At 44.6% G+C, this 25,183-nt stretch overlaps 1 protein-coding gene across 3 annotated transcripts; it reads right to left on the bottom strand.

The window, feature by feature from the left end:
- Positions 1-522: 522 nt before the first annotated feature.
- Positions 523-24,289, bottom strand: EIF2B3 (eukaryotic translation initiation factor 2B subunit gamma). Of its 3 annotated transcripts, none has more exons than XM_075616164.1 (12): positions 24,236-24,289; positions 23,022-23,176; positions 22,455-22,600; positions 19,568-19,727; positions 18,762-18,873; positions 11,195-11,284; positions 9,361-9,488; positions 8,409-8,599; positions 6,572-6,649; positions 5,981-6,129; positions 2,189-2,292; positions 523-647 (listed from the first exon to the last, which is right to left on the bottom strand). In XM_075616164.1, exons 2-12 carry the CDS (start codon positions 23,173-23,175, stop codon positions 595-597), a joined length of 1,365 nt encoding a protein of 454 aa, XP_075472279.1. In that variant the 5' UTR covers position 23,176; positions 24,236-24,289; the 3' UTR covers positions 523-594. The 3 variants fall into 3 exon arrangements, with proteins under 3 accessions (XP_075472279.1, XP_075472277.1, XP_075472278.1); XM_075616162.1 differs by having other exon boundaries at positions 24,109-24,241; XM_075616163.1 differs by having other exon boundaries at positions 24,098-24,236.
- Positions 24,290-25,183: the final 894 nt, after the last annotated feature.

Below are 25,183 nucleotides of genomic sequence, written 5' to 3'. Positions count from 1 at the left end.
AATTCTGTTGCTCACAGCACGAAATCCCCAAATAAATAGAAGCAATAAAAAAAGACAAAAATATAAAAACGTTTTTAAGACGAGGAACCTCGATGAGGTGCACTGGGAAAGGGAGGGGTTCCCATCTTGAACCCCGTAGTAGTCAAGTATCAAAACAAAATCATTCAATTACCAGCCGCCCTCCAAATGTAAAATGGCATAACGACCTTTTCCCAGTTATTTAATCCATTAAAGAAATCAGCTTCCCCAAAAAAAGGTATCTACCAGGAGTGGCCAACTCCAGTCCTCAAGGGCCACCAACAGGTCAGGTTTTAAAGATACTCCTGCTTCAGCACAGGTGGCTCAATCTTCGACTGAGCCACTGATTGAGCCACCTGTGCTGAAGCAGGGATCCCCTGAAAACCTGACATGGTGGTGGCCCTTGAGGACTGGAGTTGGCCACCCCTGCACTAGTATGTTGCAATGACATTAATACAGCTGGCTTATCACCACCACCACACCACCTGTAATAAAACGCTGGTCTCACAGGAAGCGCCACATCGTTTATTCATATATAAATAGGTGAATGGAGTACTGGCCTCCTCTCGGGCAACGTCAGATCTCCATCAGCTGCTCGCTGGCCATGATGATCTCGTTTCCACGTTTGGCTGTGGAGATTGGAAGGAGCGGGTTAATAGAATGCACAACAAGCATTCCCAGGGCTGCAAGCAGAGGTAGGTGTGCGTGTGCGTCTTTATTTATATAGCACCATTAATGTACATAGCACCTCACAGCAATAAAACACGTGACAATCATATAAAGAACAAATAATACAAATAACACATAATCGGGAGAAGCGCTACAGACAGAAAAGTAACATTTAGGAAAAAGGAGTCTGTACTACGAAGAGCTTACAATCTAATCTCAGTATTAAAACACATACGTGGCAGAAGAGTAATTATTTACCAATATCACCTGTATATTATTTTGACACATTCATATGAATTGCCGTTCAAGACAAATAATGGCTATAAATGACATTTAGAAGTTTCACCTTGTTTCTACCAATAACCTTTTTTTCTGGCACTCAATTTCAAAGAGCTCCCAATAACACATTTGAATGTCTTGATAAAGTGAGGTCGTCAACCACCGCAGTCCCCCTCCTCTGTAAGGCATGTCATATAGTAAGCGCACGCGCGCCAGCGCTTAGTATAATAATACTATTATTAGTATAATAATACTAAGCCTAACACGGACAATGGAGATTTCCTGGAGGCTTCTTACAGCCCAAGTCTATACAATGAAATGGGGCTGATATTTTAGGGAGATCCCTGTTTAACAGTAGTTTTGGAGGCTAAAAAGTCACACTGGTTAGTGTTCCCATTTGCAAGCCCATGCAGAGAATCTGTGAGGCTGCAGCTGATCTTGAATGTCTGCCTTAGCTGTACTGTATAGTATTTGTCACGGTTACCCTCTACAACCCCACTGTATGCCTTTCTTCTTGTGAAAAGATGCTCTCTGAGGACCTGTTTGCACCATGGTTCCCATTTGTAGTGGTTCTGTGTCCCCGTGTCCATTGCACCTATAAGAGTTGACCAGCTAAACTGGATCCCAGTAAAACTGCTGTGGAGCCGAACCTCCGAGGTGGTCTCCAAACTCAACAATGGAAGCAGTCGGACTGTGTTGACACAAACCTTCAGACACTTACAATAATAAAAGCTTGTATTTACATGACGTCTTACAATTCCAAAGCGCTTAGTTATAGTTCAGAGGCATTCATGCAGGCACCTCTGTGGTGGAAACGGAGACAAAGGAAGACCAAGTATTTTAGCTCTGCACTTTAACCCCTTCACTGCCAGAGGTGCCAGCAATGCAGTCCCTTCTGAAGAGATAACCCAAGTAGTTATCAGCCTTTAAAGTGGGAGAAGAAATGCTGGTATCTTTTAACTTGACTTTCCTGTGGCTCAGCTGCTAAATATTAGTGAACCGTTCAAATAGAGCCGGTAGCATGAGACTAGGGTAAAGGGGGCCCTTGCCCCCGTTAGTGATCCTACCTGTGGATCCATGGTTAGCTTGGGTGACCCACCTGTGCTGTGAAGAAGCACAGTGGTTTGTGACCTTCCAGCGTAAGGGGGATTGCCAAGTGTGTGCCTGGAGGGGCAATATAGCCATAGAATACATGCAAGTCTGAATATACAGTGCTGCTCACCTTTGCTGTGGATGTGCAGGTTGGCTCCCAGTAAGCAGTCCTTGATATCTGCACTGCTCTCTATCACTGCCTGGTTACAGATCACACTGCCATGGAGGGTGCAGCTGAGAGGAGAGGGGGAGAGAGAGAGAGTGTAAAGCAATAGGGTAGAAAGAGTAGGGGGAAGAAACATGGCACCCATACAAAGTTGGAGAAAAAAAGTCACGACACGGAGGGAGAGAAGGAACACAGTGAGTGGTCAGATAAAACTTTTGTTGACTGTTATGGTTTGTAAGGCAAAGAACTGAATATATAGAAACCCTCTGCCCACCAGTGTCCCACCGTCCCTCAGCACAGGTGAGAATTGGTGAAACAATATAACCACACGGCTTCACTACATAATAAAGAAAACTGCATCTCCGAACCACTGGATCTGTCAGTCAGGTGCTGATCAGCTCCGGATTTGGGTCTCATGCAGATGCTAAGGTCCAGGAAAGTAAGATTTCGGAGGCTCGGACCAGTATGCTACAGTTCAGTGGAATGATTCGGCTATGCTGCTTCCACTCTTTGGAACTCTTCGTCTTGTGGGGTCCGAGTCGCCCCCTCTCTGGAAATCTTTAAAAACAAACTCATGACCTCTCTGTTTACCCAGGCATTTGAATAATACACCACTCCACTAATCCAATATTTATTACTGAACTTCCCACTCTGTATTTTGTTACGTTCAATATTAGCATCCTGTGTTTGGTGTCTATTATAGTTACAAATGTGTTTCTTTACTTTGTAATTGTGAAGCACTTTGAGTCCCATTGGGAGAAAAACACTATATCAATAATATCGTAATTACTTGTAATGAGTGAGACTAGTCACCATAGCCAACTAGCATCCCCCGTTATCTTAACACCCCCCCCCCACATCCATCAGCTAAGGAGGTTCCCCCCACTCTCCTTTAGCAACACGTTGGATTTGCACATTTTCTACCATTTTTAAGGAGCTTCGGATGGGTACAGCAGCGATTTACATTGAAGCACAAAAGCCTTACTCCGAAACGCACAGCAATAAGATTCACGGAATATACAATATGTTAGGTCTTCACCTGGCTACAGACTGATCACTGGTACTTGAGGGGTTAACCACAGAGCCCAAAAACCACAGCAGCTTTGTAATACTTTATTGGACTCGTCTTACAAACTTTGTGATGGACGCTTCTGTACAAGTTATTTTGCATTAGTATTTCCCGGACACTGAAAACTGCTGGACTATATGACAGTAAAATCCGAAATTTGGGTGAGGGAAAAAAAAAAAAACGTACAGGTAATTTCTAGGAGACATAAATATATATTTCATGCAGACTTGCGTGTGAATATAAGGCTTTGAGAAATGTTCCCTCCAGTTTACGTTATCTAACCCCACTTAGCACAGAGGGCAAAGCAGAGGGTGTGGTATGGACAGAGATCTTTGAGATAGAGATGGGGGGGGGCTGTATGTGTGTGTCCTTGCTGGGGGGGGTGGGGGGAGGGAGGAAGGCCAGGGGGATAAAGAAAAGAGGAATTATAACCATAGTAAGATGCTGGGAGGAGAGAGAGAAGATTACACAGATCTATGTGTTAAGACAGCCGGACCACCTAACGAGAACAGAATAAAACACCTCTGGTATCAGCACGGGGCGGGCACCCCCCCCTCCAACGCACACACGCCGTGTAAACAAAGTAATCCCCGGTGCACAAGGCATGGACCCTCAGTGATCTGGGAGGTCGGGGCTGGCATCGGAGGGAAGATTATGTCATTAATAAAGAACAGTTAGGAGTCTTAATGGACAAGATTATGTATTTCGTTTTATACTACCTACAAATTTGGGTCCAAGTGTTTCCCGCCCCGGTACACAGAACCAGGCACAGCCCCTTCACTTTATTAATAAAAACCTGACTGTTATACAGCAAGTATCTAATGGATACCTCTGACATGAATACCCCACGTTGCCTTCCTCCTCAGAGCTGGCGTGTAAAATATGGAGTGAAGGAAAAATGGCAGGTCTGCGCTGCTCCGGGAGGAACCGAAGCCAGAGAGATTAGTATTGCAGATCAGCGCCTCTGATATTTATATATCAGCCATGACCAAACATTAAAATTCCCGCAGCGGCTCCAAAAGTTGAACCCCGCCCCTACCCCCCCCTGCTAAATCTGCACAGAGTAAAAATACTTAATATCCCAAACATGATATACATAGAATCAGCCCATGGTTCCGCTATGAAATTCCTAGGACGGCCTTGGTGCCGTTCCTTCGAACAGTACCAACCGGAATCCTTGCCAAGCCTACAGATCCAATGTACAGAACAGAAATGCACCGCGATCTGCCATCCGATGGCGTCCTCAGCAAGAGGGGCAGTGTGCGGAGAGAATCTGCAGAGGCCGGGAAGCGACGTCACCTTGGGGCATTTCTTATCTATTAGTTTTATTTAATAAGGAATTAAATAGAAGTAGCCGTGTTCTTCCAGCTGGGATAGGGCAGAATAAATACTTCCGTATTAGGCGATCCCTTTTTATTTCGACTAACAATTGATATTTTAGTACAAGCTTTCGAGAACTCTCGAAAGCTTGTCCTAATAAAAAAAAAAAGGGTGATCGCCTAATACTATAATAATAGTACTCATTTACTTTATTTAGGAAAGAATTGTACACGATTGGAGGCGTGTTGTGCGCGCTTGTGTTTTGTAAATTATATCTGCAGTGATTTGTTTGTGTTTTTTTAAATCTCCATAGCCCTATTTAAGAAATTTCCCCTCCTCCCAAATGATTGTTATTTTTTTTTTTAATTGTTTCAAATTGAAAACTACTAAGAAAAAAAAATATTTAAAGAAAAAGAAATAACGTGTATATGGTTATAAAGAAAAAGAAATAACGTGTATATGGTTATAAAGAAAGAGAAATAACGTGTATATGGTTATAAAGAAAAAGAAATAACGTGTATATGTCAAAGTGGAACGGGGACTGTAAATTGGGTAGTGGTGCAGCATGCTGTTTTCACGGTAGGGGCTGTTTTTTGTGTGTCGGATATAATAGAAAAAGCTCTCAGTACACTAAGCCCTTATACACTGAGCTCTAATAGCCCAGAGGGCTTTTCCCAGGGTCACACTGCTCCACCTAGTGGCAGGACATGACACTTGCTGTAATTGGGGTATGTACTGTATGTATGTACCAAATTAAAAGATCACTTGTGAACACATTCACATATCTTAGACAGGTCTGCAACCCTGTTTTTCACCATTATCACCTAGCGTACAGTGCTTCCACTGCAGCAAAGGATTCTGGGAAATTACATGCAAATCAGTTGTGTGTCATATTTTGCCGCAAATCCATGTTTACATGGAACCCTTATAAGTTTATGCTTGCTGCATTACAGTTTTCAGCACAGCCTGGGTTTTGATAAAAATGGATTTGAGGCAAAATGTGACACTACTCATTTGCATGTCATTTCCCAGAATCCCTTGCTGCAGTGGTAGCACTGTATGCTAGGTGATAATGGTGAAAAGCAGGGTTGCAGACCTGTCTAAGACATGTGAATGTGCTCACAAGTAATATTATTTATTTGCTATATGCCAACAGTGTAGGGTTTTTTGTCACCTTTTTCACCCACCATAACTTATCCAATATGTATGTTTGTATGTATGTCGCCATCCAGGTACACAGCGCTTTACAATACACGTGACATAATATTGCAACATAATGGGAATAAGCGATTCAGACATAAAACAATAGGAAAAGGAGTCCCTGCCGCGAAGAGCTTACAATCTAAGTATGTGACCGCGATACGTACCCCTCGTGCACGGTAACTCCGTTCATGATGACGCAGTTTGTTATCTTCACTTTGTCCCTGATGCAGCAGTTGGACCCCACCACAGAATGCTTTATTGAAGTCCTCTCTCCCACCTGTGTCCCTGCTCCGATCATACTGTCTGCGCCCACCTGAGAGAGTAACGTTCCTTATTACTAAATGTTACCTATTATTACTCCAACATCCAAAAGGCAGCTGTCCCCTGCGGTACCCCAGCTACAGGGACCGTTGCCCACTAATACTTCCACTCAAAGTTAGCAATATTGCCCATTAATGTCATGTACAGAGAAATCATACTTGTTAAAACTACAATATACATTTATACTACAACTTAGAGAGCCACACTACTCATTAATACTACAGAAAACCATGTTAGTCATTATAACGATCTACAGATAGCAGTGCTAATCATTATTACGCCTACCTACAAAAGTGTCATTATTCTTTAATACCCTACTGATGATACACACTCATTGAATTGAAGCAAAGCAGCACAGATGAGTATTACCACTAATACTCTACCAGCAAGGTCACTATAACAAAGTTATCTACATCCCACCCCAAATTTCTCACCAGGAGTCTGTCTGTGATCAGGGCGGAGGGGTGGACACGGAGCTCATCACTACAAATAGTGCCAAGAAGTCGGGGTACCTGAGGAAGAAGTGCGAGGGGGACAAAACATGGGGAGGGGTATTACACAATACCCTATTATACAGAACGTTCTCCCTGCACGGTCGCGGCTACCCCCGTGTCATGCCTAACCCCCCAATGATGGTTGAAGGAGCTTATTAATCCCGTCTCCAAGGGCAGGAGCAGGAAGCACACTGCACCTCTTACTATGAGAGGAGTCGTCGTTACATTCCATGGTAAGGAGACCTGGCTGGTTCAGTTACTGCCAGAGAGGTCAAGAGGACCCTGGTATTTAGAGGCAACATTAAGCCGCACAAACTATGCGCGAATGAGTGTAAGGAAGCAATAGTCTGCAAGTCTCTTCGTTAGTATGGGTGTAAAGGCGCAATGTTCTGCAGATTTCTCTGTGCAGTATGGGAGTGATGCAGCAGGTATACTGCACTGCACAGAATATCTAGATCAGTAGTGGCCAACTCCAGTCCTCAAGGTCCAGCAGGTCAGGTTTTTTGATATCCCTGCTTCAGCACAGGTGGCTCCATCAGATTGAGCCACCTGTGCTGAAGCAGGGATATCCACAAAACCTGACCTGTTGGTGGCCCTTGAGGCCTAGAGTTAGCCACTAGAGAAAATACACCCTAATTAAAACTTAACTTTATTATAACTGATTAAAATAGATTGTTTGGAGAAACCACATACAAAAAACAAACAAACGAATAGTAATTAAAAGACGGAGAGGTGTGGTAGGGGGTTTAATGGAGGTGTAATTATATATAAATACCTCTCTACTAATTCTTAATAAACCCTAGAATGTACATACAGGGGGGAGCGTCAGTGCAATAGGCCGGCTGATGGACCCAATCAGGAGAGACCTGAGATTTGCTGCTATAGCAATGGGAACCAATAAAAACATAGCTAGACCACTTGGAATCCGCCCCCGAGGAAGCCAGTTACGGTGAAACGTACGTAGGGTACGTCTGACGTCACCGTCACGTGACGTCGGCTCATCGGTGAGGTGTGGGCCTTACACTGTCTGAGTGCTTCGTAGACTGCGTCCGTGGGCAGCAAGAGCACTCAGACTCCAGGGTTGATCTCATCTATATCGGCACTGAGTGTGGCTGGTCTTACAATAGACTGGTCGTAATTAGAGCTTATAGCAGTGTATATTGATATACTTAATGAGGTATATAGTAGCTGTTTCAACTCAGCCACCATTATATTCAGCCTCACTCCCTCATCTAGCAGATAAGCACATTCACCTGCTTTCACCTCATTCCACTGCAGTGGTTACAGGGGTCCAGAGATATACTTATACCTATTTTGGTATAGAGATCACCCACATTCTAGGGTTTATTAAGAATTAGTAGAGGTATTTATATATAATTACACCTCCATTAAACACCTTACCACACCTCTCCGTCTTTTAATTACTATTTGTTTGTTTGTTTTTTGTATGTGGTTTCTCCAAACAATCTATTTTAATCAGTTATAATAAAGTTACGTTTTAATTAGGGTGTATTTCTTCTAGTGCCACATAAAGGGATTCTTTCTTTCCTCTTACTCACTGTGCATTTATTCCCTGTGAGCACCACCCTTTCAGTAATTGTTTGGATCAATTTCCCTCCTTTGCTTGAGCAGAGTTAATTCTGCAGCTTCCAACTGCGTGCAGACTTTCTTATCTGCTAGAGTTAGCCACCCCTGATCTAGAATTACAGCTTACGGTTGCATGGCTCTGCGTGTATCTCTGAATATACACAAAGTAGTGTCCCTGTCAAGGGCTCACCTGCCTGTTGGCCTCCATATACATGCCCAGACTGTTGACCCGGCAGCACAAGTCATTCGTGGCCACGTGCACATAGCAGCGCAGTTTGCTCCCGTGGTACGGCTCTCGCATGTCCCCGCGGTGGTCGTTCCAGCACGACTTGTCCAGTGCAGAATCCAGCAGCAGGTCTTCTGTTATGTAGCTAAAGATATCTGTCAGGATGCAGGGCCGCAGAGCCCAATTATCAGGGCTCACAGGGTGACCCACGGGGCAGACACGACTAGAACTCATTGAGTCCACACACACACACACACACACACACACACACACACACACACACACACACACACACACACACACACACACACTCGCCAACAGCGCAACATGCAAGTGGCTTAAGTCATACAAAGAGCAGATATAGGTCACGCCAGAAAACAGTATAAGGTCGCTGGTTGCACTATTTTAGTAATACAACAAGTAGTTCAGTAGAGACAATATTCTCATTGTAATCCACTTTATTCACATATCAAAATTCCGGTCCAAGTCATTGGACTTCCTTTAGGAAAAAAATTGAACACATACCCCGACCTGCTCAAATACCCCAGTCAAAAAAGCAAAACACACAAAAGCCTGTTGATATGTGCACAAATTGTTTTACAATTGTCTGTGAATGCCTACTCTTCTGATCTACGCAAGACACACACACACACACACACACACACACACACACACACACACACACAGGAGATAAGTCACACAGAATATTGCACACACGCAGCAGCATGGAAACACAGGACAGAACATTCAGGGAGCAGAGAATTACAAGAGAGATCTAAGCCAAGGAGACAAGAGCCACACAAAATTATGCACATCAAAGCCCAAGAAACACACACAGGAAGTCCCAAAGCATACAAGACGTAGAGAGTCAAAGGAAGACACAGCGGATCAGAGTCTGGGAGATACACCTCCTCACCCCGGGGCTTGGTCTCCTTGCTCCCATCGTGCTCCTGCTCCTCTGGCTTCTGCAGGGAGGATGCTGCTGCCGAGAACTGCTTCCTCACCAGGTATGGCACCAGCTCCCTGCGGATGGAGGAGAACAACCTGTGCAGAAGAGATAAAACACACTGATGCAGACAGCGGCTGTAGTGACAGAGTAGTGATACCATCTCTGCTCTGGGAAAAGATCAATATCACTTCACCGTTGGGTAAAAGCACATTGGACAGTATTTTAGAACAGTTTAGGCTGTTAAAACAATGAACGTAGAGAGACTTTCTAAACTGAATCCATTTTCTGGTAGGGAAAGCGTGTGGCAGTGGAAGATTTGCAATGCGTTGTTCATCCTAATGGCAGCAAAAGGGTTAAAAGGCATTACAAACTGCAGCCTCCCTCAAATAACACTGCCAGGACCTGCTAGGACTACCCAACACTTTTCTATGCATTGCTTAAATCCTCTGACTCTCGATCCCCCCCCGTCCCTCCCAGACAGTGTATGCAGCGCAGCGTATAGAATGTTAGAGGCACAATAATTTATTTATTTATTTATAAAATATTTTACCAGGAAGTAATACATTGAGAGTTACCTCTCGTTTTCAAGTATGTCCTGGGCACAGAGTAAAACAAATAATACATGGTTACAAGTACAGTTACATAAATGAGCAGGGTATACATTATATACAAGACATTGCGTGCACAGTTAAAGAAAATATATATTATGAGCGTATGAAACAGTTACAGACCAGGTTAAAATGTGAGACAGCCTTAGATTTGAAAGAACTTAAACTGGTGGTGGATGTGAGTCTCTGGTAGGTTGTTCCAGTTTTGGGGTGCACGGAAGGAGAAGGAGGAACGTCCGGATACTTTGTTGAGCCTTGGGACCATGAACAGTCTTTTGGAGTCTGATCTCAGGTGATAGGTGCTGCATGTGGTAGGGGTGAGGAGCTTGTTCAGATAGCTGGGTAGCTTGGCCATAAAGAATTTAAAGGCAAGACAGGAAAGGTGAACTTTGCGCCTAGACTCGAGTGATGACCAATCTAGTTCTTTGAGCATTTTGCAGTGATGTGTGTTGTAGTTGCATTGGAGAACAAAACGACAAATTGAATTGTAGAGGGTGTCAAGTTTGCTAAGGTGGGTTTGAGGAGCCGAGCCATATACTATGTCTCCATAGTCAATAATTGGCATTAGCATCTGCTGTGCGATACACTTTCTGACCAGGAGACTTAGGGAGGATTTGTTCCTGTAAAGTACCCCTAGTTTGGCATAGGTCTTGGTTGTCAGGGTATCAATGTGCATCCCGAATGTTAAGTGGGAGTCAAACCATAAGCCCAGGTATTTAAAACTAGTGACAGGTGTTATAAGTCCCTGCCCCATTGAGTTTACAATCTAATGTTAGTGCTTGGGACACAGGGAGATTAAATTACTTGCGCCAGGTCACAGGAACAGACACTGAGATTTGAACCAGGCTCCCCTGCGTTGTCAGAGTCAGCGCGTTTACTCGCTGAGCTGCTGCTTCAGCCCGTTTTGCTGCAGGGGGTGACTTGCTAAGGCAGGGGTTCTCAACTCCGGCATTCAAGATATCCAACCGGTCAGGTTTTCAGGATATCCCTGCTTCAGCACAGGTGATGCAGTCTTTGGCTGAGCCAATGATTGAGCCACCTGTGCTGAAGTAGGGATATCCTGAAAGCCTGTCCTGTTGGGGGTGGGAAAGGTCTTGAGGATTGGAGTTGAGGACCCTTGTGCTAAGTGGAAACAGGGGGGGGGGGGGGGGGGGCTGACAGGGTGCTAATCCAGAAGTGCTTTCTGTACTTACTCATTCCCAGCGAGGAAGTCCACAACATATTTCCTCAGGCAGTACAGGTGGGCGTCTACCATCCCCATCTTTACATGCACGCGCGGGTACCTGCAGGGAGGGAGACCGGTAACAATAACCCTGCAAAGCTGTATATTTACACTGTGTATTCCATCCCAGCTCAGCACTCTATACCATCCCTGGTAGTATGGAGCAACGATCACGTATGTACTGTCCTTTAAACATGCACCGGTCCCACTTGTTCATTAAATATCAGATACATTGCCTTCATTTATACAAATCTGATCGCAGATTAGGCCATTGGGAGAGAGAGAAATATCCCCAGCGGGCATGTCAGAGAAATGTGTGTGAATGAAAGCAGTGTTTGCCGAGTGATGCAATGTGTGAAAGAGCAGTGTGACAGCTTGTTAGAACGGCTCCTCCCCAGGCGCACACAGGGGGTTTGTGACTTTATTAAGCCGCTCATTGCTCACTGCATGTGTGTGTCAAGCTGTGTTCATACTGCGCACGGCGCGAACAAACGAGGCCAGCCATAGAGCGCGCAAAGAAGGGCGGCAGATTGTTTTTGTTGCGTGCCGGCCGGGTCACATGGGGGCGGTTCAGCCAATGAGGACAAACCAGTCTCGTGACGTCACGGCCACGCGTCCACGTCACGCATATCATAGAAATCCCAAAAGCCACGGATCGCTCACGCTAGAGGAGCGCGCACACGCCTACTATAAGCGCTTTAGACATGAAAGTAACAGGAAAGGGAGTCTCTGCCCCGAAGAGCTTACAATCTAAGCGGTAAGAACATACAGACAGTAGAAGGGTGTTATAGTAAGTGCGTCGGCAAGGGGCCACGGTCGTTGCATGAGATGTTTATTATATGCAGTGTTCGACAAACCTATACATTTGCTCGCCCCGGGCGAGTGGTTTTAACCCCCGGGCGAGTAAATATTGGCCCAAGCAGCACACGTTTGGTACTAGGTGGCGAGTAGATTTTTTTTTTGTGGCGAGTAGATTTTTTGGTGATTTGTCAACCACTGATTATATGTATGGTGTATGAACTTTATACTATTCACACGACCCACTCCCCCCCCCCCCACAAAATCCGTTCCCAACAAAATGCAAAGAACCTTTTGCTCACTACCATGAAGGAAGAAAGTTAGCTCCTGAAAACCGGCCGAAGTAAAATTTGTTAGACCATTAAAAAGGTATCACAAACACAGATATTGGTTAATTTCCTGCTAAAATCTAACAGAAAATAGCTTGTTCCTACTACTTCTAACATGTTTTAATAACAAAGATAATCGGAAATATAAACCTCCGTTACACCAGAATAATATTATTCTAATGTAGAACATTTTGGTGGAGGTGAACAGACACGCTAATGTTTGCTTAATAAATTAGATTAACACAAGGGGGGGTGTTGCCAATGTTTGTCCTGCTTATTATCACCTGGCTAATAAATCAAATTACGCAGAAGAGAACAGCCTCTGATCTACTCGTTACTAATAATACCAATAAAATAACACCTTTTCAAAACATACTTCCTACAAATCACAAGGTTCATGGAGCGGGTTAGGACAGAGGCTTTGAACCCGTGTTCCAGGAAACCTTGGTGTTCAATGGGAAGTTACTAGGGGGTTTTATGAGAAAAATGTGCGATGGTGGATGTTAAAGCTCATTTACTCTGTCAGACAAAGTCCCATTTACAAAACCACCACACTTGTTTGCCATTTTTATTATACTTTATATGAAAAAAGTATGTTTTATTCCCCCCCGATGTTATGTTACCAATTATATTTAAAGCAGCAATACTACTTTACAAATGTTTTTTCTTTTCTTATTTGTATATGTACTGTATGTGACAATGTGTAATTCTACATTCTTTCCTAAACTGGCTTGTTTGGTGCTCTGCATCTATAAAAATCAAGATTGTGTGCCTAAGATAATGGCTGCTTCAGTCAGTGTAACTCAGCAGCTACAATGTATCCTTATATTACTCAGGTAACATAATCTATTGTTACAGTTTACAGCTCCAACGGTTGGGAATATTTGCAATAAATTATCTCAAACAGGAAAGTGTTGCAAAAATCTTGCACTGCTTGGGAGGTGGGTTAAGGCACGCTCTATAGTGCCGTGCGCGCGGAATTTTAGTTGGCTGACGTCAGTCAGCCTTTCTATAGAAGGGCCGCGCGCGCGCACGGCAGGGAGAGGGGAGCCGACAGACAGCGGCGAAGATTAAGAAATTCATCTTTTTGCGCCGCTGCCGGCTCTGAAATGTGTGTGTGTGTGTGTGTGTGTGTGTGTGTGTGTGTGTGTGTGCGCCAATGATTGCAGAACAAAAAAAGAAAATATTTATTAAACTTTTATTTTCATTAAAAAAAATCTTGCTTGGGTCTTCCTTTCACTCACACAACCCATGCACACACATATACACACATACACAGCTCCCTGCTCAATAAACATGAAAAGCATGCGGCACATGCGTTCGCATGCTGTATACCACAGCCCTAAAACCGGCTATAGAAATCAAGGGATGGTTTAAAGCTGCAGTTTAAAAAAAATATATAATTTTTTTTTCCCATTCAATATGTGCATAAATACAAATCTGCACACTGACAAGTGATTAGCTAAGCTGCAGATCGATCTGTTCTCTTGTAATCAATTGCTTGCTCGGGGCTATTTAATTCAGTTCTTGCACAGCATTGTGGGCAATGTAGTTCCTGGTATATGAATGACTAGGTAGTTACTAGATACAATTGGTGCACTGCTAGAGAGAGGGTGGGGCTCAAGAGCCGGAGCCTATCGGAAGGGGAAGGGGGTTGTCACTTTGGAAATGCTTCCTACATTAGAAACATTATAAATGTCTTTAAAACATTTTTATTTTTTAAATGCTACAAGTATTTTCTCATAGTACAGAACTGATTTATTTTTAAAAAAACACGTAGGATATTGCTTGAACTGCTGATTTAAGAGTTGAATAATAATTATAATTTTTTTTTAAAAGTCACTATTTTATACTACAGAACTGTTTAAATAATAATAATAATAAAAAAAAACATTAGATTTGACAAACATACTCAATATGCCACAAAAACAAAAACACACTTTCCCATATATTTAGTCCAATAAAGAATAAGCTTCCAAAAGAAAAAGGTACATCATTCATTGCCCAGCAAATACACGGTACAAGCAAGTCTAGGTCAGAGAGCCTTTTTGTGATGTGTACGATGCGGTACACGAGAAGGCTGATGCTGGGCTCACAATAATAATGTTAGGGTGAGGTGTTACTTCCCCTGTTTGTGAATGAATTTGGCAAAGGACTTTGATTTGCTTGTAGAAGGTCATTGCTGTGGAAATTAATGGTATCTACCAGGGGTGGCCAACTCCAGTCCTCAAGGACCACCAACAGGTCAGGTTTTCAAGATATCCCTGCTTCAGCACAGGTGGCTCAATCAGTGGCTCAGATGAAGATTTAGCCACCTGTGCTGAAGCAGGGATATCCTGAAAACCTGACCTGTCGGTGGCCCTTGAGGACTGGAGTTGGCCACTCCTGGTAGATACCTTTTCTTTGGGGAAGCTGTTTTCTTTAATGGATTAAATAACTGGGAAAAGGTTGTTATGCCATTTGCATTTGGAGGGCGGCTGGTAATTGAATGATTTATTTTTGAAACTTGACTATTAAGGGGTTCAAGATGGGAAAAAATGCTTTTATAATTGTTGGTCTTTTTTTTCAATTGCTTCAATTTATTTGGGGATTTTGTGCTGTGAGCAACAGAATTCTTATGCAAGTAGGAATAGTGAACTGGGGGAGCTGGGGATATTGCAAATATGTGCAACCCCTTAAAAATGTATTCCTTCTGTAAGTGGTTTTGCAGTTCTTACAACTGGACTATGTGGTAACAAAGGAGGGAGACGCGAGTAGGGGGTATGATACCTTTTAGTGGATCAACAAGTAGTTAATGTTACAAGCTTTCCAACCTCTCAGGGTTCTTCATCGGGTAACCCTGAGGTTAGAAAGCTTGTAACATATCAACTACTTGTTGCTCCAATAAAAAGGCATCATACCCCCTATTCCCTCTGCCTCCTTTGGTACTACATGGAAGAAAGGACCAACATGGCTTCCCCACCATTCTCTGCTTACAACTGGATTACAGATTTAGTAATGTCTTTGAAATTAGCTTTGAATGTGAGTGGGTGGTTTTCTAAAAGTGCTGGGCTCACGTACAGAAATATACAAAGGATCTGGGAGTCTGACCTCCACTCCATCCATGATGGACAGGGGTCCCGGGTCAATTAGTTCAAAGGTCACAGGTCAGAGATATCCTCGCAGGTGTGCGCTCTGTCCTAGCCTGCAGCACGTGTCTTGGGTTTCAGGGTCGGAAAAGGTCCGTCTTTAGCCAATGTGTGTTATCGAGGAATATCTTGAAGGATAATGCATTGCTTTGTAATAACGATTTGGAGTTGGTTGAAACCTGGTCACATGGGGGATGAGGGGGAATTACAGATTCCGTGGTCAACACGGAGTGAATTTTGCTTAAAGCATTGCAGATTTGCAACCCACAGCAAAAGGAACACAACATATAATGATAATGAGCATCTTTCTATCAAGGGTTCAACTACCACAAAGACAGTGCAAGCATTAGCAAGGTTCAGTGATGATGGTTGATACCTCAGCTGCTTCTAAGATCCAGGTCAAGAGTTTAAAAAAATAAGTAGAATTTAAGGTACCCAAAATGAACATCGTCCTGCCTGGAATGTACATTTAGTGCTATGCTGTGCCTGCTACCCTCTAAGGCTGCGGTCCCAGTAACTGCCTGTGCACACGGCGCGGCGTGCGCTGTGCGTGTAAGCACCGCCCCTCAATGGGCCTGGGCCCAGTAATTACCTTCACGCTGAAGGTGCAGCCGCGCCGTGCTGCAAGGTTTTTTTCAACTCAATGAAATTGAGTTCAAACCCTGCGACGGAGGCGTGGCCACGCCCCCACCGGCGGTTCACCCAATGAGGGCGAACTAGCCGCGTGACGTAATGGCCACGCACCCGCAAATCCCCGACCACGTCCCCTCCCGTGGCAAGCTCCCCTCTCCCTGTCAGACCGCAGATAGCGGTTAGCGCTGTGCACGTGCCGCCCCCCCCGCCGGGCGCGCGTTTCACAGACATTACTGGGACCGCAGCCTAAGGCCCGGGCCATAGAGGGGTGAGGCGATCCGAGCCGCGCTGACGCTCGTCTGCTGAAATCTGGGCGATTTCATGCCCATTTAAAATCAAAGACAGAACATAAAACACAGAGCTCAGTTTTAGCACATCCAGTGAAACTCATACACGGTACAGTGCCTAAAATATATATGTATAAATATCAAGTAAAATGGTCTTTTAGTTTGACATTTTTAGCCAAAATTGTTGCAAGCCCCTGAGCCAACTGCACGGCAGACCACAATTCAGGGGTCCTTAACGCTAATATAAATTCTTAATAACCTGTGTAGTAACAGGAAGAATGATTTATAGTAAATCTGTCAATATTAGTTGCAAATTTCTAAGTCTGATTGAAGCTTTTATTAACCTTTGATTTTAAATATATATTGCTCAGTAGCACTCCTCTGTGGCACTCATATGCTTATATATATGTTGTGGTTATTTTGGGGGTTCAATAGGAGCTTGTTAGGTGTCCAGTATGTTTTACAATTGTTGTTCAGCTAGTCTTGGCTGATTGGAGGGTGGCAACCTCCTACCTAATTGTAGCTCACCCCCTCCCACATTTAAATGGTTAAGGGCTTACTCCACAGCATATTCCACTCAGGGGAACTTGCCTGCTTGCAGTATGGTTGTGACAACTCTAAGGCTGAGGCCCCGGTTTCTCCGCTGTAACACGCGCCCGCGCTTTTGGCGGCGTGTTCAGCCGATTCCCCGGTCTGCAGCTCACTGCAGGAGGAGAGACCGGGGGGGGGGGCGTGGCGGAGGAGTGACGGGGGCGCGGCCATGACGTCACCCGGCAGGTTCGCCCTCATAGGCTGAACCGCCGGGGGGCGTGCCTAATCGCTCGACGCGAGTCCTGCTCTCAATTCTATTGAGAGCAGGAGTAGCTCTCGCGCGAGCGCTGCGGGCCCCCCCCCCTCGCAGCGGGCCCGGCACCATTGCGGGGAGGGCTCTCGTGCGCGCAGCGTCAGCCACAGCGGACGCTGTAGTAGGCAGCGGGGGCAAGGCCTAATACAGAGTGCTTTTCCTGGTAATATACAGCGTGCAGCTTTGTCTCCGGTCTGTGGCTGAGCTGCAGGCGATTGCGACAGGGGGGCGTGGCGTGGGCTCGGCCATGAGGTCACCCGGCTGGTTCACCCTCATTGGCTGAACCGCCGGGGGGCGTGGCCAGTGCTCCATCGCCAGTTCTGAAGACAATTTTCATGTCTTCAGAAAAATCTTGTCGAGCAGCGCGGTCTATGCAACCAGTGGGCCCGGCCCCTTTGAGGTGTGGTTCTTGTTCCTGCAGCGCACGCCATAGTGTACCCTGCAGCATGTATTGGGGACCTGGCCTAAAATACAGTGATTACCAACAGAGCATTCTGCCACATACCATAACACATACACAATTATATGACATACAAGCATGGAATATGACCTCCAGCCCACCTACGATGGCCTATGAGCTTCTGCGAGTGCTAGGATGTGGGGGATCCATTTTCTCTGCTCTTCCCAGGAGCAGCACAGCCGGACCTCCCAGAATCAGGTGTTTTATCAGATCATACCCTCCAACTGCACCTATTTAGCAGGTACTAAACGTGTTTTTTTAATGTCCTGCAACCATTACATTCAGCGGTACCTTTTCTACCTATTCCTGCCAGTGTTTGGAGCTCAGATTCTTCCGCTAATCCAAGTACCTGGGAGACTGATAACTTCTCTGTTAGTGATCACCTGGTTATGGGTTATGGGGGATTTAATACGTGTGTGTGTATTTGCGTGTAAAATAAAATAACTGCAGATGTTACCTGCTTGGAGGCTCCTCTATCACGCACTGGTGTAACATATACAGGCATACCCTGCTTTAAGTACACTCACTTTAAGTACACTCGCGAGTAAGTACGTATCACCCAATAGGCAAACGGCAGCTCACACATGCGCCTGTCATCACATCCTGAACAGCAATACCGGCTCCCTACCTGTACCGAAGCTGTGCGCAAGCAGGGAGACTATAGAGCCTGTTACACATGTGTTATTTACATCAGTTATGCACGTATATAACGATTGCAGTACAGTACATTCATCAATAAGTGGGAAAAGGTAGTGCTTCACTTTAAGTACATTTTCGCTTTACATACATGCCCCGGTCCCATTGCGTACGTTATTGCGGGGTATGCCTGTAAAGTGTTATAAGTGACTATAAACATATAACATCTAGTTTAATGTTGCAAACGTTGGAGGGTCTGGAAGGGGCCACTCACACTTCCCGGAACGTGCAGAAAGAGTTAGGGAGCTGGTGAAAAGGTTCGTCCCTCGAGTACATGATAATGCTGAGCGTGCGCCATTCTGCCACGTGTGGAAGATGGGCACTGGATCTGGGTGGATTTAGGGCCAATTCGCACACACCCACCTCTGGAGGATGCACTTTTTCAAATTCAGACCGTCGTCCAGGTCCTCCTCGTTGGCCAAAAACAGGAGCCGCTTCCCTGTGTCATCCACCCCGATAAAATCCCGCTCCTCCACTGGGAGAGGGGTAACGGGGAAGTGGGGAGCGAGAGAATATGGGATTAAAAAGAAGGAAACAGTGAAGGGGAGTAATATAAAAGAGGAGGATTAAGAGAGAAAGTTAAAAGAAAAAGGATAGGAAAAAAAAAATATAAAAACATTTATTTACACAAAAATATATAGATGTGTGTATGCCATTTAAAATAAAAAAAAGGTGCGTCTCATACTTGATTCTTATTTAGCACAGAGTGTATGCAGCACTGTATATATCATGGGCGGCCAACTCCAGTCCTCAAGGGCCACCAACAGGTCAGGTTTTCAGATTATCTCTGCTTTAGCCCAGGTGGCTCAATCAGTGGCTCAGTCTTTGACTGAGCCACCTGTGCTGAAGCAGTCGAAGCTGAGGTTTCCCCACTGCGGCTCTGTCCTGTTGGACTCCCACTGTCTTCGACTGAGCCACCTGTGCTGAAGCAGGGATATCCTTAAAACCCGACCTGTTGGTGGCTCTCGAGGACTGGAGTTGTCCACCCCTGTCCAGCAACATTTTATTATAACTCTTCCATAATTGATGATAATTAAGAAATACAGTGACTTGCCCACAAGGCCCAATACTAGACCTCCGTTTCTCCCCCTTCAAGGTCAGTGCAGTTTTCCTCCTGGGCTCCTCCGTGCTTTGCCCTCTTCCCATGTGTACGCTGTACCTTTCCTCACCTGCCCTCGGTTTCCCTTTTTGACCCGGGACGTGCTCGCTGGGCTCTGGCGCCTTCTGCATCAGCATGGATAGGGTGGCATCGTGAGCTCGAAACAAGTCGACGACCTCGTGTAACGCCACCTCCGTGATGAGGTCACAGCCAAGCACCAGCACATCACTCTGCGTGGAATTGGGGAAGGAACAAAGACAAGTATTAGTCAGTAGGTCTGGTTCAATGAGTCCATTCACTCTGACTTCCTTAACCTACGATTGGTGGGGAACTCTCAATGAACCATAGATCCTTTCTACAGGTGGGATGGTCTGATAGTGGTGGAAGAGTTATACTCAGTGGAGAGTAGGTCTGTTCTGCCTGTCTATGTAACCTAATGGTGCGAGAATTAGACTGAATGGACAAAGGCCCATGTGCTCAGTGCTACTACAGTATGTAACAAAAGTAATTCTACGGGTCTATCTGTTTTACTATGTAACCCTGCGATTGTACACAGAAACCAGAAGTGTTTTCTTTCTACCCGCAATAGATCTTTTATATCCTTGTAATTAAGTTACTGTACAGCAAGGACTTGCATGCAAAGGAATGAGTTTGTTCTTTATACATGGGTTACTTTTTAGCTGTGGCAAATTATAGAAGTCATGACATCAGACAAAGGTTGAATCCCATCAAAAAGGCTGTTTCACTAACTAAATTCTGACATGGCTTTAATAGGTGAAACACACACTGTCTGCCAAATCCCCATTCGAAAAGGAGAAAGTTTCATAATATGCCATAAGAAACCACAGATTGACGCAATATATCCATTCCATGTATATTTTAGTCACAGTATAAATAAAATATCGATTAATAAGTATCCAGGCTGAGCCCGTCCGCTCATCTATTTTCCGGCTACTGATTTGCTGGTGAATTTTGGCAGAGTTTTGGGGAGTTCGTGTCTGTAATGTTTGATTATATGGACTGATGATGTGCTTTTGATTACCGGTGTGTGATTTCCTTTTCTATTACGTGACTTATGACTTGATGGGTCCATTCAATAAAGTGGGAGAAAATGTTTTCCAGCCGCAAATGGCAACATCGCAAAAACGTTAACTTGTTGTACTCTCTCGAGAGCTCTCGCAAGGCCAAACCGTGCAAAGGGTTACTGAGGCAGCGATTTCGACTGATCTTTGAAATTCAGTGTAATATATTAATATATTGTTTTTTTTCCCTAAGCCGGCAACATTTTTACTTTACCTGAAGATCAGCTCTGTCTAGCCAATATTATATGTAGAGTTCATAATAATCGCCTCTCACTCCTTCATGTAAGCACAGAAACTGGCTTACCTATTCTAATAAACTACAGTATAGAGAAACCCCCGCTACTGCTTGCAATAGTGAATTAATAATGATGGGTGTAGGTGCTGATGGGGCAATATAACAATGATAAACAATGGAGGAAAGAACCCCAGTAGATCACTCATACACTGTGTTGATGATGGTGTAAATTTAAAACTAAACTTTATTAGAAACATAGTAAACCAATGGGGATTAAAATAGGATTAAACTCTGTATCACTACGCTTAATTACCTTAGGGATATGATAGTCCCCAGGTAGATAGTTGTTATTGAAGTGTTGCTTGAGTACACTAGCCCCAAGCCACCTTAATTAGGGAAGCCTGGGGGAAAGCTAGATTGAGGGATTATAAGTACTATTCTTATATGGAATGCCAATTATATACTTGTAGTGCATTGGTGCAATAGTATTGAAATGACACTGCTAATGGTGGGTTGATTGCACAGCCTGTAGTTAGCAATAGAGTGTCATTTAAATCTTGATAAGATAATGCACCTATGTTGCCTCAGGGTTAAAGGAACAGTGTAAATTACTGCCCCAAAGATACACAACAGCTATAGGTCATATTGTTAAGACCTCTAGCTCTAGCTGATATTGCACAGTGTAGTTACAATAAAGTGTGCTGCACTTATAAAACCTGTTGCTAACTGCAGTAGGTGATAGATTAAATAGAGCACAGTATAGACAAATGGTGGCAGTTGCTATATAACCTGCCCCAGACCTGAAGGGTGTGCTATTTACCCATATAAGATTGTGAACTGACAATCAGTAGATTGAAATAAACATAATCTCTGATATAGAGCACCATGTGTATACTGATTGCTATACCTGGAAATCCCTGTATGGGAATTACTGTGCAGAGTAGTTGGTGTATAAATGTAAAAACAATCCAGCTCAGCAAGTGTAGAACATGAACAGAACCTTAACAGCCCTGATTAGAGCTACTCTGCTGTAACAGTGAATGGTAGTGAGCAACAGCACAGGTAAGTATACTCTACAGCTGCTGTATAGCTTGTTAGTATAGATATATATAATACCTAGAAAAGGAGGCTCCCTTAGACCATCGTGTAATACAAGAGTTTAAACTGTGCAGCGCTGAGTCTCAGCGCTGCCTGCTCTGTCATTAAGCATAGATAGCAGCGTCTGCATCAGAGGGCTCAGTGCCTGGAGCTAACTGAGGAGTTCTGCCGACGTGCACGTTTCGCTAGTAGTGCTTAATCATGGCCAGTGTGGAGGGAAGATCCCATGAGACCTTGGGAGTATTTATAGCGCTGGTGGTTATGTGTTACCTATTTATTCTATGAGTGGCGAGACTTGTCACAAAATGTGCTTGCAAATTCGTTTTTTTGTTTTGTTACCAGCAATATTTTTATTGACAAGAACATCCCACTTATCTCTAGTAACGGTCTCCTTCTTGGGTGCGATTTTGTGCTGATTTACTGTGACATTAATGAATAGGTCTCAGAGAATCCCTGGAATGTCCCAGGACACACGCAAATGACCGTATAGGAAGGGGAAAGAGCGATTGTTATTAACGCTGCTCTATGTAGTGTAGATGTACCTTGATCTTCTGGTGGATGTAGCGCAGGGAGCCTACTGTGCCCATCTCAGAGGCTTTGTCTTCTGGCACACACACAATATCCAGTTTCATCTTGGTGTCTGGTACAAACTGCTTGTTTACCTCTTTGGTTGTCACCACTATCACCTCTAAGGAAGAGAATAGGGAGGTTACCGGCTGTAAGGAAGGGGGAAAACAGCCCGCGAGAGAGAATGAGAAAGAAAAAAGTGCACTAGACCAGAGATGGGCAACTCCAGGCCTCAAGGGCCACCAATAGGTCAGGTCTTCAGGATATCCCTGCTTCAGCACAGGTGACTCAGTCAGTAGCTCATTCGAAGACCTGACACTGGCCCTTGAGAACTGGAGTTGCCCAATGCTGCAATATGGTGACAGAAAGATAGAAAATCCACGGAGAAAAACAAACAAAAAAGACACGGAGATTGACGGGCCCAGACACAAGCAGCTGCAGCTCTTTATATTAGAGTACAGGTGTATGGACAGGTGGAATATAGACCTATTCATGAAAATAGACGGAAACGTACACTTAGCAATGCACGAGCAATTGCTCACCCTCGAAGCCAGCTCGTTCCAGCATGTTCAGCGGATACCACAGGAGGGGCCTGTTTCCCACAGGGAGGAGCGGCTTGGGGGTGCTGGAGATTAGGTCCATCATGCGAGAGCCCCCACCCACAGCCATGACCACAGCCTGCAGCTCCATGGCCATCCTGCGGAGATCCAAGCAAGACAATGATAACGACGAGGCACAGAGCTAGCAGCCCACATAGAAGGAAGAGGTTTGACAGGCTTCCGCGAGGAATAAACGTCATCAGCCACGACTGCTGTCTTTGTCAACGCGAAGCAGCAAAAAAAGACAACAATAGGTCCCCTAGATGTGCAAGTCTCCTAGTCAGTTGGGGTAACACTAGCGGTTTTATGTCTCTTCTATGTCAAACTATATCACCAAACATGATGATCTGTGACCTTCCATATTTTTGTTCACCCTCCAGTATGGACAGCTGATGAGCTATCTCTCTCCTAAAATTGGAAAATTCCCATATTCCTTACACATGGGGGTGGGGGGCTTGAGGACTGGAATTGAGCGGCCCTGTCCTAAAGGGATGGCTGGTTATATCATACATCATCAAAACAACCAAATTGTCCTGAAAATGTGGTGTTATATAAATCCATAAAAAACATACAAGCAAAAAAAAAAAATACTTAGTTATACTATTGTACAGCGCTATCACATTATAACCTTACGCCTGCGTTGCTGCGTACCCTGCTGGTATTATTATAACTACATGTAGTCCTCGTTATCCAACGTTTCACTTTACAACGAATGGCATATCCAACGCTTTACAGTGCAACCCTAAGGGCCGTTTTTCGACGCCGGAATGCGTTATCCAACGCTCACAGCCACTGATTAACATGCGACTCCCTTTACAGCGGTTTCACTATCCAATGCTACTTCCAGAACGGATTCCATTAGATAACTGACTGCCTGTATTGTGTTCTGCGCAGTAATGTTAGTCATATTAAAATACAATAGGCTTTTATTTATATTATTGGTATTATTTTTGTTACTATATAATATTATTATTATTATGCTCTTTGCTAGTCACTGTCGCCATGGTTAGTATTATTACTCTGTTATTACTGTAGTCCTATGTGTGTGTGATGAGACAGGCGCGATCTCCTCCCGCAGGTCGGTGCTCCCGGTATCCCCCTTCCTCGCTCTCTCCCGGTATCCGATACTCTAGCGGTCCAGTCTCCAGGAGCAATACCTGTCAATGTGCACCAGCTCCGCTCACTTCCGGTCCCGGGCTACGGGTCTAAGGGAGGGACAAACATGCCAGAGCGAAGCTGGCTGCTGAGCACGTGATCTCCCTAGCCTAGGCATCCTGTGTAGAATATGCACAGACACTGCTTATTCCACAGAGCCGACTCCTATATACAGTGTACTTCCATATAGAGTTTCCCATCCCTCTATCCAGCACCTGCATCCCTCCATATAGTGCTCCTCTCCCCTATACACAGCATCCCTCCATATAGAGCTCCTTAAATTCAATATCCATCCATATAGAGCTCCTTACGTACGGTATCCCTCCATATAGAGCTCCTTACACTTATAGACAGATTCCCTCCATATCGTTTTTCACCCATATATACAGCATCTCTCCATATAGAGCTGTAAAAACTTATATACAACACCCCTCCATATAGAGCTAATTCCAGCTATATACTGCACGCCCTATACAGAGTTCCTCACTCCTGTATACAGTATCCATCCATTTGTAGTTTTTGACCCCTATATACAGCATCCCTCCACGTAGAGCTCCCCACCCCTATATACAGCATCCCTCTATATAGCGCTCCTCATCACTTTATATTGATGCTCCTCACTAGTATTTTAGGGTCACCCTATATACTAAATCCCCGCATATAGAGCTCCTCATCCTTTTATTCAGAATCCCCCTATATAATGCTATATACAGAATCCCTCCATATAATGTTCATCACCACTATACACAGACAGAATGGCACTATATAACACCCCTCAGTCACTATACACAGAACCCTTCTTGTAGCACAAAGAATGCCGCCGTATAAAACACATGACTGGCCCCTGTGGCAGTGAAGTAGTTAATTCTTCCCAGCTGCCTGGAGGTTTGAATTAGGAGGGGGGTAGGACCACCCAGGGACAGGGAGAGGGAGGGGGCTGTGTGTCCATC

Source organism: Ascaphus truei, chromosome 10 (genome assembly GCF_040206685.1).
Source record: "Ascaphus truei isolate aAscTru1 chromosome 10, aAscTru1.hap1, whole genome shotgun sequence".
NCBI classification, from domain to species: domain Eukaryota; kingdom Metazoa; phylum Chordata; class Amphibia; order Anura; family Ascaphidae; genus Ascaphus; species Ascaphus truei.
This window is presented reverse-complemented; position numbering and strand designations above follow the sequence as displayed.

Excerpts from the sequence above, each read along its gene's own strand:
- EIF2B3 (XM_075616164.1), bottom strand. The coding sequence starts at position 23,175 with ATGGCCATGGAGCTGCAGGCTGTGGTCATGGCTGTGGGTGGGGGCTCT. Across the intron at positions 9,489-11,194 it reads GACTTCCTCGCTGGGAATGA|GTTGTTCTCCTCCATCCGCA; the intron begins GTAAGTACAGAA and ends TCTTCTGCACAG. Across the intron at positions 6,650-8,408 it reads ATATGGAGGCCAACAGGCAG|GTACCCCGACTTCTTGGCAC; the intron begins GTGAGCCCTTGA and ends CTTCTTCCTCAG.